Consider the following 15697-nt stretch of genomic DNA (forward strand, 5'->3'; position numbering starts at 1 on the left):
TGGGCCATTATCTTTCTGAACTTTAAAACACAAATTATGGAGGAGGAGGAGAGGACTTGAGCATAAAATTATTTTAATCTAGCAGGAGACTGTTTTGAGAATTAGAGGTGCTTTCTTTATTGACCTTACTGAATATCTTCTTTTCAACATCCTCGTACCAGAATGCTTCATGAAGTGTCCTGGGGACTTTGTTAAGAATCCAGAAGACAAGCGCTGCATTTTGAGATGTATACCTCATCTTTAAACAACCATTATTTTCTTAGCCTTGGTTCTGTAATATAAAGACTATCCAAAGTTTGGAAAATGACATAAAATTAAATATCCAATATTTAGATTGCAGGGATTTCTCCTATGAAGAATGGCTGAGAGACTTGTGGCTGTTTAGTCTTGAGAAGAGACAGCAGAAAGGGAATCTTATCAAAGTCTATAAATATCTGAGGGGTGTGTGTCAAGACAGAGCTTGCAGTCTCTTTTCAGTGGTGCCCAGTGATATGATAAGGAACAATGGGTACAAGCTAGAACACAGCAGGTTCCATCTCAACATGAGGAGACTCTTCTTTACAGTGAATGTGATAGAGGGAGGTTGTGGAGTCTCCTCTGGAAACTCAAAACCATTCTGGATGCATTCCTGTGTGAGCTGCCCTAGGTGACCTTGCTTTGACAGGGGGATTGGACTCAATCTCTAGAGGTCCTTTCCAATCCCTAACATTCTGTGGTTCTGTGATAGAGGATATGTGAAAAACTTGTTCTACCATTCTACAGGACTTCTCAATCCTCATTTAGAATACATAGAATACATAGAATAAACCAGGCTGGAAGAGACCTTCAAGATCATCGTGTCCAACCTATCATCCAACACCACCTAATCAACTAAACCATGCAACCAAGCATCCTGTCAAGCCTCGCCCTGAACACCCCCGGCGACGGCGACCCCAGCCCCTCCTCAGGCAGCCCATTCCAATGGGCAATCACTCTCTCTGTGTAAAACTTCCTCCTAACCTCCAGCCTAAACCTCCCCTGGCGCAGCCTGAGACTGTGTCCTCTAGTTCTGGTATTGGTTGCCTGGGAGAAGAGACCAACCTCTGCCTGACTACAACCCCTCTTCAGGTAGTTGTAGAGAGCAATAAGGTCACCCCTGAGTCTCCTCCTCTCCAGGCTAAGCAACCCCAGCTCCCTCAGTCTCTCCTCATAGGGCTTGTGCTCCAAGCCCCTCACCAACCTTGCCGCCCTTTTGTTTCTGCATTCCCAGTCCTCCTCCCTGCTCCCACTGAAAGGACTGTTTTGGCAGAGTATTTCATAGGAAATTCTGCAGGGAGATCTCCAGTGATGATAGGTAGTAGCAATAAAACTGTCTTCGTCACCACCTTCACCTTTATTCAATATCCCTGTTTTCTCCCCCAGCTTTTTGAGGAAAGGCATCACACTTGTGAGCCTGGCTTCCTGCAGGACCTGCATGCAAATCATTTCTTCAGCTGACCACACTGTTAACAAATTTCTTTTCTGGTAATTCTTGATCCACACTGTGGAAAGCTCCGCAGCTTTCACAGATTTTAAACACGTAACAGCAGACAGCAAGGTGCTGTCCCTCTGATTTCAGTGCAGAGAGGAGGATACACTTTCAAATAGAATTTCAAGGGAAACCAAAAGGCAGAATTACGGTGTCCCATCAGATTTGCATTTCCAAAAGTCAACTAGAGTAGATCTAACAGAACCCTTAATAAGGGTCTCACTTTACACAGGCATGGCCAAAAGATGGAGTACAGTTCTCTCCAAGCCTGTCTCTTCACACTGGCTACCTTTACCAGGTAAGTTATTAATTGCTAGGATCAAACTGTCTGCTGGGGAAACATTTTAAATAGAATGGAATTTCAATAGGATTAATCTGCAACCTAGACAGAAAACAAACAAACAAACAAACAAAAAAACCACCAGCTCCTATTAGTTCCCTTAATATTCTTTAGACAGCTTTTAGCATGTGTGTTTAATTTGTATTGCTCTTTTGTTCCATATTAGTATTCAGTGAAATGTATGGCTTTCACAAGTGCATACCTATACCAGTAATATAAATCCTTCACAGATAGAATTGCTAAGAATATTATCACAAGAGAACTGAGAGATAGCAATGAAAGGCTTTCAGTCTCCTGCAATTTTTAAGCTATTTGCTTTTTAACACATTCACTATTGCTGGCCATTCAGATTACAGTCAAGATGGCTAAGCGTATGACAGGACACAAGATTAAACAAATCACCAGAAGGCGGAGACATTTGAATGAGTTTCTTCAAGTTTGAGTTCTGCTAGGTGTCACCTGCAGTTCTCAGGTTCATGAAGCACATTGTAGTCTAAGTCCAAGTTAAGGTGGATAAAATAGTATTGTCTGCCAAATATTGATAGCAAATATTCCTCTTTGGGGCACTGTTAATGTGATTTAGGACACTGCAGAATTGTTCTGTAGAAGTAGAAACTTCCTTCATCCCAAGCAACTGGCTGGGGACACATGCTGCTCAGCAGACTTCATCAGAGCACTTTCTCAGCACACAGCTGGGGACCTCTGCCCAAACTGCTGCTCTCCATTTCCATGGAGCAGGTCTCCAACAAGTTAGGCCTTTCCAAAACACAGGAAGAGTACTGACATTCATAGATTCAATTAGGAATGGCTCTTTTTGGAAGAGAACTATGCAGAATTTTCACTGATGAGTGAAACCTCTGAATACTGTGTGGTACGGCTGGTGTTTAAGAAAAACAGTAGCAAGAGACAGCAAACAAACCAGCAATGAAATGCCTTCGTCTTGCCTGGCCCACAGCCAGGTTGCCCCTCTGATGTAACTTTGGATATCCTGGGGGCTGCTCTGCATTATGCTGCTTGTCAGTGCCTTTAAAAAGCTGTTATGGATGCTGGGATTCTCTGCAATGAAGGAAGACTTAAGTGTCCTTCTCTGCCAATACATCCAGTGCCAGGCAGCAGCAGGAGGGTACTTTTAGCATGACTTCATGCCAGAGGTTCCCTGTATGCTAAACAGTCTGGCAAAGTACACAGAGCAAACTTAAACTGATGGATCTGAACTAGTGTGATCAAGTGGATCTCAAGGCATTTGGTAAATCTTTAATGCAAATCAGCCTAACAGCCTTTTAATGCAATCCATTGTTCTTCAGTCTGAGGAATGGTGCCAAAATTGCCCAAGCGTGAGCCAAGTTACACAGACATTCCTATGAGTTTACTAAGGAGGTATTAATGAGAACTTGATCTCAAAACTGAGGCCAGACTTCAACAACTGCAGCTCCTGTGCACTTGACTGGGAGGTTGGCATGTGTGCCTTGTAGATAGAATCCATGTTGGAGTAAGAAATTAAGTTGCATTTATGTCAGTTTAGAATAGATTTTCACACTATGTTAAAATGAATTGCATGTTGCTGACAATATTTCCTTATTTTCATAACCAGGCAGGTACAAATTACAGTCTAATAGTTGTGTAAACAAGATAAAGCCTAATTTCTAGAAACATGCTTCTATAAAAATGCAATAGACAGAGTGTTAACATTAACCACTTTGCACTTATGGAAGATATTGCATACTTAATTGATGAATAAATTAATGCTGATGCATTTCCAACAACCCACATGAGGATAGAAAGATTTTTCATAGAGTTTTAAGAGGCACAAAAATAGTATTTCTGAAAAGAAACATGGGATCTCAAACTGTGTATTAAACATGAATCATTTTCTCCCTTTCTCACCTCCTTTCTTGCCTTCCTTTATTCAGCAGGGCCAGATTTTCAGGGGTGCCAAGTTTATTTTAGCACATCTGTCATCTTTGCACTGAGTAGGCATCAAAGCAATTGTGCAGAAATCCCAAATTCGCTGTTTCACTGAACTGGAGGTGTTACCAACCCCCAGGCTATTGCATATCCCTGTCATTCACAGCAGCTGCTGTGGAAGCTTTCCCCATGCTCTGAGACAGCTAAGGACTTGAAGTCAGACATTGATCTTCTTAGCTTTACCTAAACTTTCATTGTCAGAGCAGGGCAGGACAGGACAAGGCCTCTACAGCCACTGCTCTCAGCTCAGAGTATCAGACAACTCCATGGGGATAGGAATGGCTTTAAATAGATCCCCTAGGCTGATGGGCAGGGTGTGGTAGGGGTCTCGGGTAGGACTAGTCAGGTCCATCAGCGTCCCCAATGCCCTGGCCATGTCTCAGTTGTATATGGAGTATGTTTTTCCAAGCAGGTGGTGGATTCGGAGTAATGGGTTTCACATAAATTATGCTGTTTGGGAGCAGGATTTTTCTTATAAACAAAATTTCAGATCAGAGGGGGCTGCAAGCCTGAGCTACCACAAGGGAGACAATAGCTTCAGTGTGACTTTGCCCTGATTTCCCTACCCTTACTACCACACAGGTCAACACTGCCTTCCTCTACCCACTTTGCCAAACTAACTCTGCCTTTGGCTCCCTGGGATCCAACCTCTGTTAACAGAGTCCTTCCACACTTGTTTATCTTTCTTTAATCCCTAATTTGCCAGACACCAACAAATCTTTTTTTAAAGGATGAATTAGGGGCACATTGTCAAAATAATAGGAATGTCAAAGAGGCAATCATGACTCAAACTTGCAGTAATGATGGCTGTAAAGGTTCATCCCAACATTTGTACAGCTCATACTGCAGAAAAATCTTGATCTTGCTAATAAAAGTGGGAATGTTTGTTCACAGTTTGACTCTAGTCACTGGTTAGGCAAGCCTTCTCAAACTCTAAAGGTGCTATCTGGAAAATTAAGGAGCTGCAGTTGAACTCGGTTTCTGGACAACTCTGGTAAATATTGAGGAGGTTTATTAATTCATCAAAGCTCTTTGTGAGAGAATCTAAATACTTCTCTGTAGGCAAGCATAGAGAGAATTAACTTTCTCCCTCTTCCTGTAGGAATGATCACAATTGCCTACCCTGCACAGGGGGAAGAGCCAGCTGTAATAAATTATTTATCTGTAGCATGCTGTAAAAAAGATGTGCTTTGATTGATTGTAGAGCTGGTCAGGAAATGGTTTACTTGCCCAAAATATTTTTTAGATTAAAGTATGTTGCTATTCCACACTGGGGTAAAATAAAAACCTTCTTAAAAGGTCTTAGAAATAGAGAGCAAGATCCATCTACAAACAAAACAAAACCAAAAAAAAAGCCAACACCTCACCACTCGTTTGTGTAGGACTCTCTTGCAATGTGAAATCCCAACAAAATTTTAACACCTAAGAAGAAAGTTTGATAGAGGATTTATGGGATCTAAACCACCTCATTCGACCTCCATGTCCTTCAGGATTGTTCTAGGAAGGAAACCAACATGCTGGAGCAGGGACATGAACCTTGCTGATCTCATGTGAATGCTGTTTCTGCTGAGCCACAATGGGGCTTAGCTCCTGGCTTTTTGCACTGTCCATCTCTCTTCAGCAGAGAAGTCATAACTGGTTCTACCTGATTACTTGGTCCTCAGAGAAGACTGTTCTGTTTTTACAGCTAAATGCTGCAGAGCTGAATGAGCTTTTATAAACATTTTGCCTCCAGATGGGAAATATTTTTTAAGAAGCTTACATGGAAATGCCTTCATTTTCTAATTCATTTCTCCCCACGTCTCATAAATAAGAAGCTTTTTTCTAGGTTATGTTTGTCAACACTTCCAGTTTAAACACTTAGCCTGACTATACAGGAATGCCTTGCTATATTTTTAAGAGTCTGAGAACTGACTCACTAGATGTGACATAGCAGAAACTTCAGAATTTGAATCTACTCCCTCAATATCATTGTCTTCTTCCATAACAGAAAGAAGAAAAGCTTTGCTATATTTTCATTACAGCTATAGATGTTCATACTTGACATAGTTTCTCCCCAGGGTACAGCTGTGGTAAAGAAAAAAGATTATGCTGACTGAAATAACTTGAATGTATATAGATTAAAAGCATATGGTCTTTTTAGCAGTGGCTATGAGTTGGTTAGGCTGGGTACCTCCTGGGATTTGTGAGATTTGGCAGATCAGATTGATTCTTTTCTTGGCATCAGTAGAAGGATATGAGAATACTGGGTGTCTCCTTTAGCCTTTTTTAAGACCCAGAATCCAGAAGTAAAAAGTAGTGCAACAATGATTTCAGAACATTTTGCAAAGAATATGCACTTTGGAGCTTTTTGAACACTGGGACATGGAAAAGAAATGCCTGGTTGAGAAATATTTGTAATCACATGAGCCAGATTCAGTTTCCCTGAGTGTGCAGAGAGCACAGGCTAGCTAACTTCCATCCTAGTCCAGCTATCAGCCATGTGTAAGTGTGACATCCCTGATCCATTTTACCTCTCTCAGTTCTCTGAAGGCTGGCAAAAATTATAAGTGTAATGTTGTTAGGATCTGAAGCCTTCTTAGTCAGATGTTTAGAATTAAATGTGTTTAGTAAAACGAAGCCTGGGCTTGCCAATATATCTTAGCTCTGGTACAGAGGACTTACACTGATGAATCAGATGTCTGGTCAGTCTGAAGTGTCAGCACAATAGAATGCAAACAGGACCAGTATGGAACAAGCCCTGAGACTGAAAAACAAATATGAGCAGTTGGCGGCACTGTTTGTACTTCTTGTAGCCACCAGTGAGGCTCAGGATAAGCTGAAACTATGAAGGATTAAGGAAACAAACATTGCAGGGTGGCAGTGACTGCAGGTCTCAGTATCCCTGTCTGATTGTGACCACTGCTGACAACATCCATGCATGCCATCTCCTTCTTATTAAGTAAAATGGATTTTAAATTTAGGAGGAATCTTCAGAAGAACAAGCCAAAGCCATGCTCTTCCAGTTATCCTAAGCACCACCATCTGTCTCTGGAGTGAGAGAGCTCTGTTGCAGGCCTTAGATCACAGGTGACAGATATAACAGCATCACAGATGACAGTGACAACATGCAGGCAGGATGGTGTGGGGGGGTATTTATTTATTTATTATTTATTATTAGCCCCTGAGTTGTGATGTTGTAACAGTCCTTTTCTTGCATGGCTCATGATGTAACAGTTCACACCTGTGAAATCCCAAATTAGATTATCCAGTCTATTTGATTTGGTACTACGTTTGAAAAGCAACCAGAAGCACCAGTTGGTCCATTTTTAAGGTGAGACGTGACATTAAGAATGTTCAATGGTCCAGTCCCCCCTTTTTTTATTTAACTATCTGCTTGGTTACATTAAAATGAAAGTCACAGTGTTCATCACAATTCGACCTATTATAAGACACCACCTTGTTGCATGCACTGTGCTTTGGGGTCTAGTCTCTCGAGCATGCAAAAACATGTTTGATAACCCATCAGTGTCATGTACCTACCCCAATTTTACTTGACAGAATCTCTAAAGGGAAGGATCAGTTTTATTGATAGGCTTTTAACAATGTTTGGTAATTATCCTTGGATTTGATACAATCAGATGTTGAAGAAAATGTCACCCCGCACAAAGGATAAAATGTATAAACCTATACATTTGCAGAGTTTAAAAATAATCATTCCAATACCCATGCTTAACATACAGATCTGATACTAGAGATTAATGGGACTAGGAGCTGTTTCCATTATCTGAACAGTAACTGGACAAAATCTGATTTGAATAGTCATTAAAAAATTTAGTGGGATTTTTATCCATTTTCAAATACCACTCTAAACTCCATCGTGTTTAATCTAGCTTACTTGTTAAAAGAACATAAAAGGGGCATTGGGAATGTAAATTTAGTGTATCACAACCGTTAAGATGAAAAGTAATGGTTGGGAAGCCTTAATGCACAGGTTGTACTAATGTCATCAAAAACATGTTACTGTGAAGCAGGGTTTTTTCACAGGCTGTATGGGCAAAAGGAACCATTCTTCCTGCCAAGCAAAAGCAAGTCTCCTTAGCCACTGAATTCACACATGGGTGTAATTTTATGCACACTCACATCAGCAGGGATTGATGCATTGCAAAGGTCTTTGTTCTCTGTTTAAGGGCACAAGCAGCCAGTTTAGGTATGTTCCCCATGATGGTGAGCGTAGGGGTCTTGGTCTAAGGCCAGGGCCATGGGCCAGACTGCTTGAGTCAGATCTGTTAAACATTTTCATAAAGCATGATATGACTCCTGGTAAAAAAAATCCTTGGTTTCCAGAACAAAGTTAAATTTCTTGTGGCTTATTATTTGTAACACTATGCTTTCTGATGAAGTGTTGTAACAAAAGATCTGTTTTCTAGGTAGTGGGAAGTCTGATAGGCTGGTAGAGAAGGAACTGACTGTATTTATTCCTATACTGTTTTGTTTACTTAAACTCGTGGTTTTCAATCTGCTAATCACCAAGGCCTATTGACTTTTGAGGAAACAAAACCACAAGATAAACAAAATTGTTTTTGAAAAGCTCTTTTGTGGACCAGTGGTCTAAATTTTCTCAGTATAAAGGAAGCCTTGTCTTGCTTACAAATAGTTCTCAAGACATTATCTCTGTCTGAGATTTTAGCACTCTATGCAGGCTTAAGCTTAAGCCATGTCGCACAGCTGAGGATTACTTTGTTCACTTGGCTGGCGCTCAAGGACAGCAAATGATTTCTGGAGAAAACTAAAATAAATACGACACTGGCTCTGGGAATTATCTTTTCCTATATATTGCCAACAATTATTTTGGGGGCATTTTAGAGATACAGTGGGGGAGGGGGGTGAATAACAGTCATAGTTCTGATAGCAGAATTATTTGTCATTTGGTTCACCTATTTTTCTTTCTTTCAACAGGGTATCTTTTCCTGCCCAAAGGCTCCTAAGGATCACTGACATTAGGAAAAGTCGTATGACTTTTCTCAATGATGGTTGAGATCAAATGAGTCACATAGACATCTAGCTCTATATAGCTATTTATCTCCAAACCAAAGAATGCATTTCCCCAAAACTTCAGTCACCTCTTAAACTTGTAACAACTATGATTTGTTTGGAGTTTCTCTCCATACCTCTTTCTCCTTGGTCATCAAGGATTTGCAAATGTTCTCAGCATTTCCTTGGAATTTAGGCTAACATAGTGGTGCAGGACAAATCATGAGTGTGATTTATTAGCTGTTAGAGACAAGTGCTTGAAACTGCAAGGAGGTCTTTCCATTTTGTAATTTTGCTTGCAAAAGTTTTTCTTAAGAAGTAGTAGTCTGTTCTCCTCTGGTAGCAGTCTGTTCTTCTCTACTAATCAGGTTTACTGTTTTATGCATAAGCCACCATTCCAGGTTTTACCAATAAATAGAGGAAACAGCACACTTTTAGAAGGAGATTGTAATGTGGTCATTGAGTTGCGTATTTTTGTTTTCTGGCTAACTTCTGTGTTCTTTCATGCTCAAAATAAACCTGTATATGCAGCTTATATCATAAACTGGAGTCATTGGTTTGACTCTCATTAAAGCAATCCCTGTGCTGTACTTGCAAGGGAAAACACACTCAGTTCTGCACGGGAAGCCAAACACCCACGCAGAAGCAAGCCTGGGTTCTTGCCTAAGCTTGGCTTTCAGAGTTGTAACTTACTGTTATCACTTACCTATGCAAAGGATATGAAACCTCTATACTCACATTCATACTGCCTAGAAACAGTAATTTTACAACATTTTTCTCACTGGAATCCTTACAAACCAATACTTTTGTTCTGATTCAATGCTTCTGTTTTCTGATGGGAATACATTAAAAAAAAATTGTTCATGTCCTTTTGTAGCCCATGGCTTTTTGAGCAACAGTCAGAAGGCAAAGATTAATATATGACTGAAATAGAATGGGTTTTTTGTGTTTGCTAATGATGCTTGAGGGAAAATAAAACCAGGAAATAGTATTTTCATAATAATTTGTGATAAATGGTATGGTGGTGGCTATCTACTGAGGCAACTCTGGAATATTTGTTTGGACTGCAATAAGAAGTGTAGCTTGTGCTCTTTCCTCTATGTGGGTAACCTAGAATCTGTTTCCAACTGCGAGGCATCAGTTTGAACATGCGAGACACAAGTCTTGGGATTAATGTTCTATGAGTGAACCTTAGACCTTATCTATCATTTATTTGACTCATGTGTGAATCCATGTATATCACAGGCATTTTTATTTAATTATTCAGGAAACTGGCACACAACTTGCATTAGCTCCTTCCTTTGGGTACCTTGCTGAATGAATGGTGCAAAGGAGAGATATCTAATCCTCATACAGCTAAAACTGTGGGGAAAAAAAGCTCTTATTAAAATGGCCATGTCATGTGAGCAGAAATTACACTTAATACTTAATACCAGTTCTTAGAATATAGTTGTGTTCATACCAGCAGATCGATTCAGACTGACATAAAAGAGTTGCAAGGTTTTATCTTAATTTGCAAGAAAATTTCTGTATATTCAGGATGTGTCATTTTGATGGATACAAAACTGTGCACTGCTACAAGGCCGGCACATGCATTTATTTATTCAGGAAAAAATACAGCATGAAAACATTCCTTGTAAAACACTCTGTGTACTCTAATGGCCTGATCCAGCCCAACTGAAATCAATGGGAATCTTTCTTTCCATGTTGGTGGCGCAAGAGCATGTCAACAGTGTGGAGAACATTCCTCTGGCTTGACGTGCCTAGTACAAATGTCAAAATCATTAGGAAAATAAAAGGCTGGCAAACTGGCAACCCCACAGACATGTGACAAATTTGGAGGCAACTATAAACACAGCTGTTTTCTAAAGTTAGTGGGTGAGCCATATGCTTTTGGAGAGATGAGTTATTCTGGCTACATGTCTGTGCTTATTGCTTGATTAAAAAAAAAAAGAAGAAGGAATACTAGCAGGAGACTTGTTTAAAGAGTACCTTAAAAATATCTGAAAAGGGTTGGTTAGACTCTGACTTACCTTCAATATTCCATTTGCAAAATAGATTTGATTTACTTAAATTTTCATTAATTTTACCAGATTTTGTTTTCCTTTGCTTTAAATATTATCTTCTCAAAAACAGGTGGCAGGAATACTGTTTGCTCTTTTTTAATGAATGATCAGCCTGAAGTATAAATGCACAGTTGGTGTCATTAATTTACTAAAAAACTGCAAACCACATTTTTTTGTTGCAACTGGTTTCACGTAAGTACTTTGGTCCTGAGAAGTGTCCAGTGATAAGCCACAAAGTGAACAAGCCAGTGAGATATGAACCGTAACACCACAATCAGAACAAAAATGTTCCTGTGTACATGCACAACTGCAAACCTCCAGCTTTACTGTACTTTCCAGGTACACTCAGGATATGATGTGTAACCAAATGCTTCTCTCTTGGGAAGTCCCCTCCCTTAGGCGCTCACTGCAGGGGTCCATCTGCTTGCTTAGGAGGCCTCCCATTCCTTCTCATCCATGGACCTGCTGCTGTGGCATCATCCCAACATTTCTACCCAGCTTTTGGGAGCACACTGTTTCCCAGGGCTTCCACCAATCTCTGCTGAAGCTGCCATAGGCAGGGGCTTCCCAGTCCCTCAGCAGAACAGAAGTCTTCACAAGAAGGCCTGTAAGCTCTTTGGGAAATGGAAAGTAGTATGGAGAGTAAGTATTCTCTGCATTGCGGATTTTCTGACTTGAGAGCTCCATCTTCATCTTCTCTCTATGCTTCTTTAGCTCAGCAAGAATTCAAAAAAGACCATTTGTTGGTGTCTAGGCTCCCAGGCAGGACCTCATGCTTACAAGTCCCCTGAGAACCACATTCCCTGATTCTACAAATTGTTCTTCACCTCAGAGTCCAACAGCCCACAGAAATTTGGAGCAGAGAGAGTTATTCAAAATCATTTTGTTCCACAAATAAAACCACCATCCTGTAAATCCAGTATGAGGCAATCAGTTATTGTCATCTTTTTTTAAAAGGTACCTCAGGTAAAAAAAAAACAGGAATCTTCTTGATCTTTTGCTAGCAGAGATCTGTCATCAAACCCAAGCATCTTTCTGTGCTTAACAGGTCCTGAGGTTCTGTAGGTGGTAGGATTTGTTGCAAAGTGATTTAATGTGGCGCATTTCTTTAACCGTAAGATACAATCAAGCCTGAGAGAGCTGCATGATCTGAGAGTCTGGCCCTGGACACTGGAAGACTTTATATTGTTTTGTCCTTGCTCAGACACTACTCAGCAGCTACTCTGACCTGTCCCACATAGCCCAGAGCTTCTGCAAGGAAAAATTCAGCACCTCTGCAGTTGGAATGGGAAGATATGCTTCTCTTAAGACTTTTTCTTTAAAAACCTTTCCTCACAGCAGGAAAATGGATGAGAATAAATGAGCAATAAATGCAAGCATAACCAGCCTTTTTTTTTTTTTTCTTCTAATTTTACAAAGAGTAAGGCAGAGGACAAGGGTACTTTTTTCAAAAGGGAATCTTGGACTCACTATTAGGGGGGACCATGCCTGCCCCTTCCCATGACAGGAAGTTTTCCTAGCTTGCCTCTTCTCTACCTTGTCGGCATTTCTCCCTCTTTTATCCAGGCATCAACTCCGCTGAGGCTGCGGATCTGTCTTTTTAAATGCTAAACGAAGAAGGGATCGGGAGCTTGAGGTAATCCCCCCTCGCACACCCACTGCCCCGTGGATCCAGGAGAGCTGGTAAAGCTGCTTTCTGCTCTGCCCTGCGCTGGCGACAGCACCTGTCAGCTCCCACAGCCTCAGACGCCCCGAAAGCGAACAGCAGCGTTTGGGGCTGGCGCCTTTCTCTAAATCCTCATCAATAAAACCGGAGATAAATTGCGACAGGAGAAACAGCGGAGCTGTGTCGCCGCGGTCCCTCGTGAAAGGACACCCCGGGCCCTGCTGTCTGTAGCTTCCAGCCTGGCCCCGACGTCCCCGGCAGATCCCTCCGTGGGGGGCGCCCGGGCCTTATACGGGGCATCCCGGAACACTTGTGGGTTCCGTGGCGGGGGTGGCCTGCGCCTCCCGCTCCCGCTTCTTCTGCTTCATGCGGCGGTTCTGGAACCAGACCTTCACCTGGGCGTCGCGGAGCCGCAACGAGCGGGCCACCTCCAGGCGGCGGGCCCGCGACAGGTACCGGCTGAAGTGAAACTCTTTCTCCAGCTCCGTCAGCTGCCGGGTGCTGAAGCTGGTGCGCGCGGGACAGGCAGGAGGGTCTCCCTTGCACGGTGCAGCGCCGCCTGCAACGCAGAAAAACACCGCGCTTCAGCGGGGGCAAGGGAAGGGAGCGGGGCGGGGGTCGGGGCCGGGGCCAGGGCCAGGACAGGACTGACGCAGAGGGGAGCTGGGATGAGGGGAATCGGGATGAGAGCGGTACCCAGGATGAGAGCAGCCCCCGCCCATACCTCACCTCCCCAACTCACTTCTTCCGGGCAGGCTCCGCTTCGCTCGCATCCACTCGAAGGTGCGGGGAGCCGCCGGGGCCGCTGAGGGGGCCGAGGGGCCGGGAGCTGGGGCGGGCCCGGGGCAGGAACAGAATCGTCCTAGTTCCGTGCCCCTCGCGCCAGAGCAGGGGCAGGGACTGCCGGACTCCGGCGGCGGCAGAGGGAAAATGGACGTGGCGTAGCCCCGTGATCCGGCTCCTCGAGACGGCCAGTAGCCGGAGCCCGACGCCGCGGCGGGAGCGGCAGTGTACCCCACCGCCTCCGCGCAGGCAGGCGGCGGGAAAGGCGCGGCGCTGGCCGCGGTACCCAGCGCCGGGAAGGCGCTGTCCCCCCGCCGGTAGGGAGGCAGCCGGGCCCCACGACATAGCCCCTGCGGAAGGGCGAGGGAAAAGTACCCCAGGTCCATAGCCCGCGGAGCAGCACCGCGCCCCACACCTGCCGCCCTTCCCGACGGGGCAGTATTCCCTTAATGTAGGGCCGAGAGTTGGGCGGCAGGTCCCGCCCCGCAGCCAGTGGGAGCCCGGAGTGGGCAGCCCGCACCCGGGATCCCGGGTGCCGCCGGTTCCCCTGCCCACGCCTGGCTGCCCAGGGCCGGTGCGGGCTTGCGGGTGGGCAGGCGCTGCCGGAACTCCCCAGGACAGATCACTCGTTCTGAGCTCGCCGGAGTCGCTTGCCAAGAGTTTGGAGGGCGGGTGGGCCGGCGTTTTCCCGCTGCCAGGGCTCCCGTCCGAGAGTAGCTCAGCCCCCTCCTCTTGCCCTGCTGCCAGCCAGGCCCCCGGAGGTTCCCACAGGAGCCCCCGCAGACCAGCGGAGCAGCTGGGTGCGCGGCGGGCTGGGCAGACACCCCCGGGCTGTCCGCACTTGGGGCGAGGGGGTGGGTTGCTGCACCTTGCGGCTCTTGATGGTCTCGATCCATCAGATAAGTGCTCTGCAGCCTCTCAAACGCGAATCCCCTGGCTCATCCTGCTAATGTGCTTTCATTTTTCCCTTGACGATTCGGCACTGTTTGCTGCGCATTTGCAGCTGGCAGAAAGTGCTGTGAGTTGCACTGCCCAGCCAACCCCCACCCACCCCCCCCCAACTGTCTCTTACTTTTCACCCTCCCGGCATGGCAGGGACCAGAAACAAGGAGAATGTGAAGCCTGGAATGCAAAAGTTAACCTCTTTCCTCGACGGCTTCAGGAGATACTTTGCCATCCAGTGTGAGTTACACTTGTGCTTGATTTGGGTGATGATTAGTTTCATCCAGTTCCTCAATTGATAACGATGTGTCAGTGCATTTCAGAACAGCAAAACTTCATTGGGCTTTGGCATCTTGGGACTGCACAGATAAGGAACATGAAGAAAGGCTACATTATGCTGTTTTGAATTCAATGTAACCTTCCAAGTCTTAAAAGGTAGATGTGGACTTAGCTGGGAAATGCGAAGGTGGTGCCCTATCGAAAAATACTTTATTTCTAAATAAAAGTGTGAAATTTAAATGCCTTCATCCATTGTACAGTGCCTTCCACTCAACAGCCCAAAGAGCTCTACAAGCTCTTATTCAGAATGCTGCTTGCTGTGATTAGGAGGAGGCCTCAAATTTTGTGAGGCCCAGACATGGTGCTAACCACTCGAGGGTAAGCAGGGTACCCAGAGAAGGAAAAATTCCACTGTGTCTTTTGCAGATTTCTGAAGGCTGAGGTGGTGGCAGAGAAGGAGCATTGTGGGGAGATACAGTCAGACCATTTAACTGACTCAGCCTCAAGTCTTTCCCATGGAGACTTGTGCTCTGCAGCTCAGCCCCAGCTGCCCCACTGTTACACCCAGCCAACAATTTAGCACAGGACTGATTTTCATTCCTGCAGGGGCCATGAGGAGGACTCATGCCTGGGACAGGCAGACATGCCTGTAAGGACACAGGAGCACTTTTCTGCATATGGATTCTGACCAGCAATGTGGCCTCTCAGCCCCCATTTCTCCCCAGCTCCAGACCATAACGCAACTCTTGCAGAGCAAAGTCTGGCTATAGTCTGCTTTAATGTACTTGGGACTCAGTCTACAGACAGATCACTTACTGTAAGCCCAGAGACCCAAAGTTAGGTGTTCTCCAGACACAGACTTGCTCACTGTTCTGGGCTACACTACCATATTTCATTAATAGGGGGTGCAGCGGTAGGTGCTGATGTATGAGTATCACATTTCCATTTGCAAAGTATGCATATATAAGAACAGTTTAAATCAAATACAGTTTGTCAGAAAACCTACATTTTGAGGGAGGGGTTAAACTTGCTCAGCACACCCATGGCAATCATATCAGTTTGGAAAATGTCGTCTTTGGACAAAACAGAAACCAGCGGGCTTTCTCTTTAGCAGAGGAACACTGTCCATGCAGGAA

General features: G+C 44.3%; 1 protein-coding gene across 1 annotated transcript; it reads right to left on the reverse strand.

Annotated features, from left to right (window-relative positions):
- Nucleotides 1–12460: 12460 nt before the first annotated feature.
- On the reverse strand, nucleotides 12461–13726 carry HOXD1 (homeobox D1). The gene is made up of 3 exons (XM_054173078.1): nucleotides 13300–13726; nucleotides 12851–13116; nucleotides 12461–12688 (listed from the first exon to the last, which is right to left on the reverse strand). Exons 1-3 carry the CDS (start codon nucleotides 13724–13726, stop codon nucleotides 12461–12463), a joined length of 921 nt encoding a protein of 306 aa, XP_054029053.1.
- Nucleotides 13727–15697: the final 1971 nt, after the last annotated feature.

Source organism: Dryobates pubescens, chromosome 2, assembly GCF_014839835.1.
Source record: "Dryobates pubescens isolate bDryPub1 chromosome 2, bDryPub1.pri, whole genome shotgun sequence".
Classification (NCBI taxonomy): Eukaryota; Metazoa; Chordata; class Aves; order Piciformes; family Picidae; genus Dryobates; species Dryobates pubescens.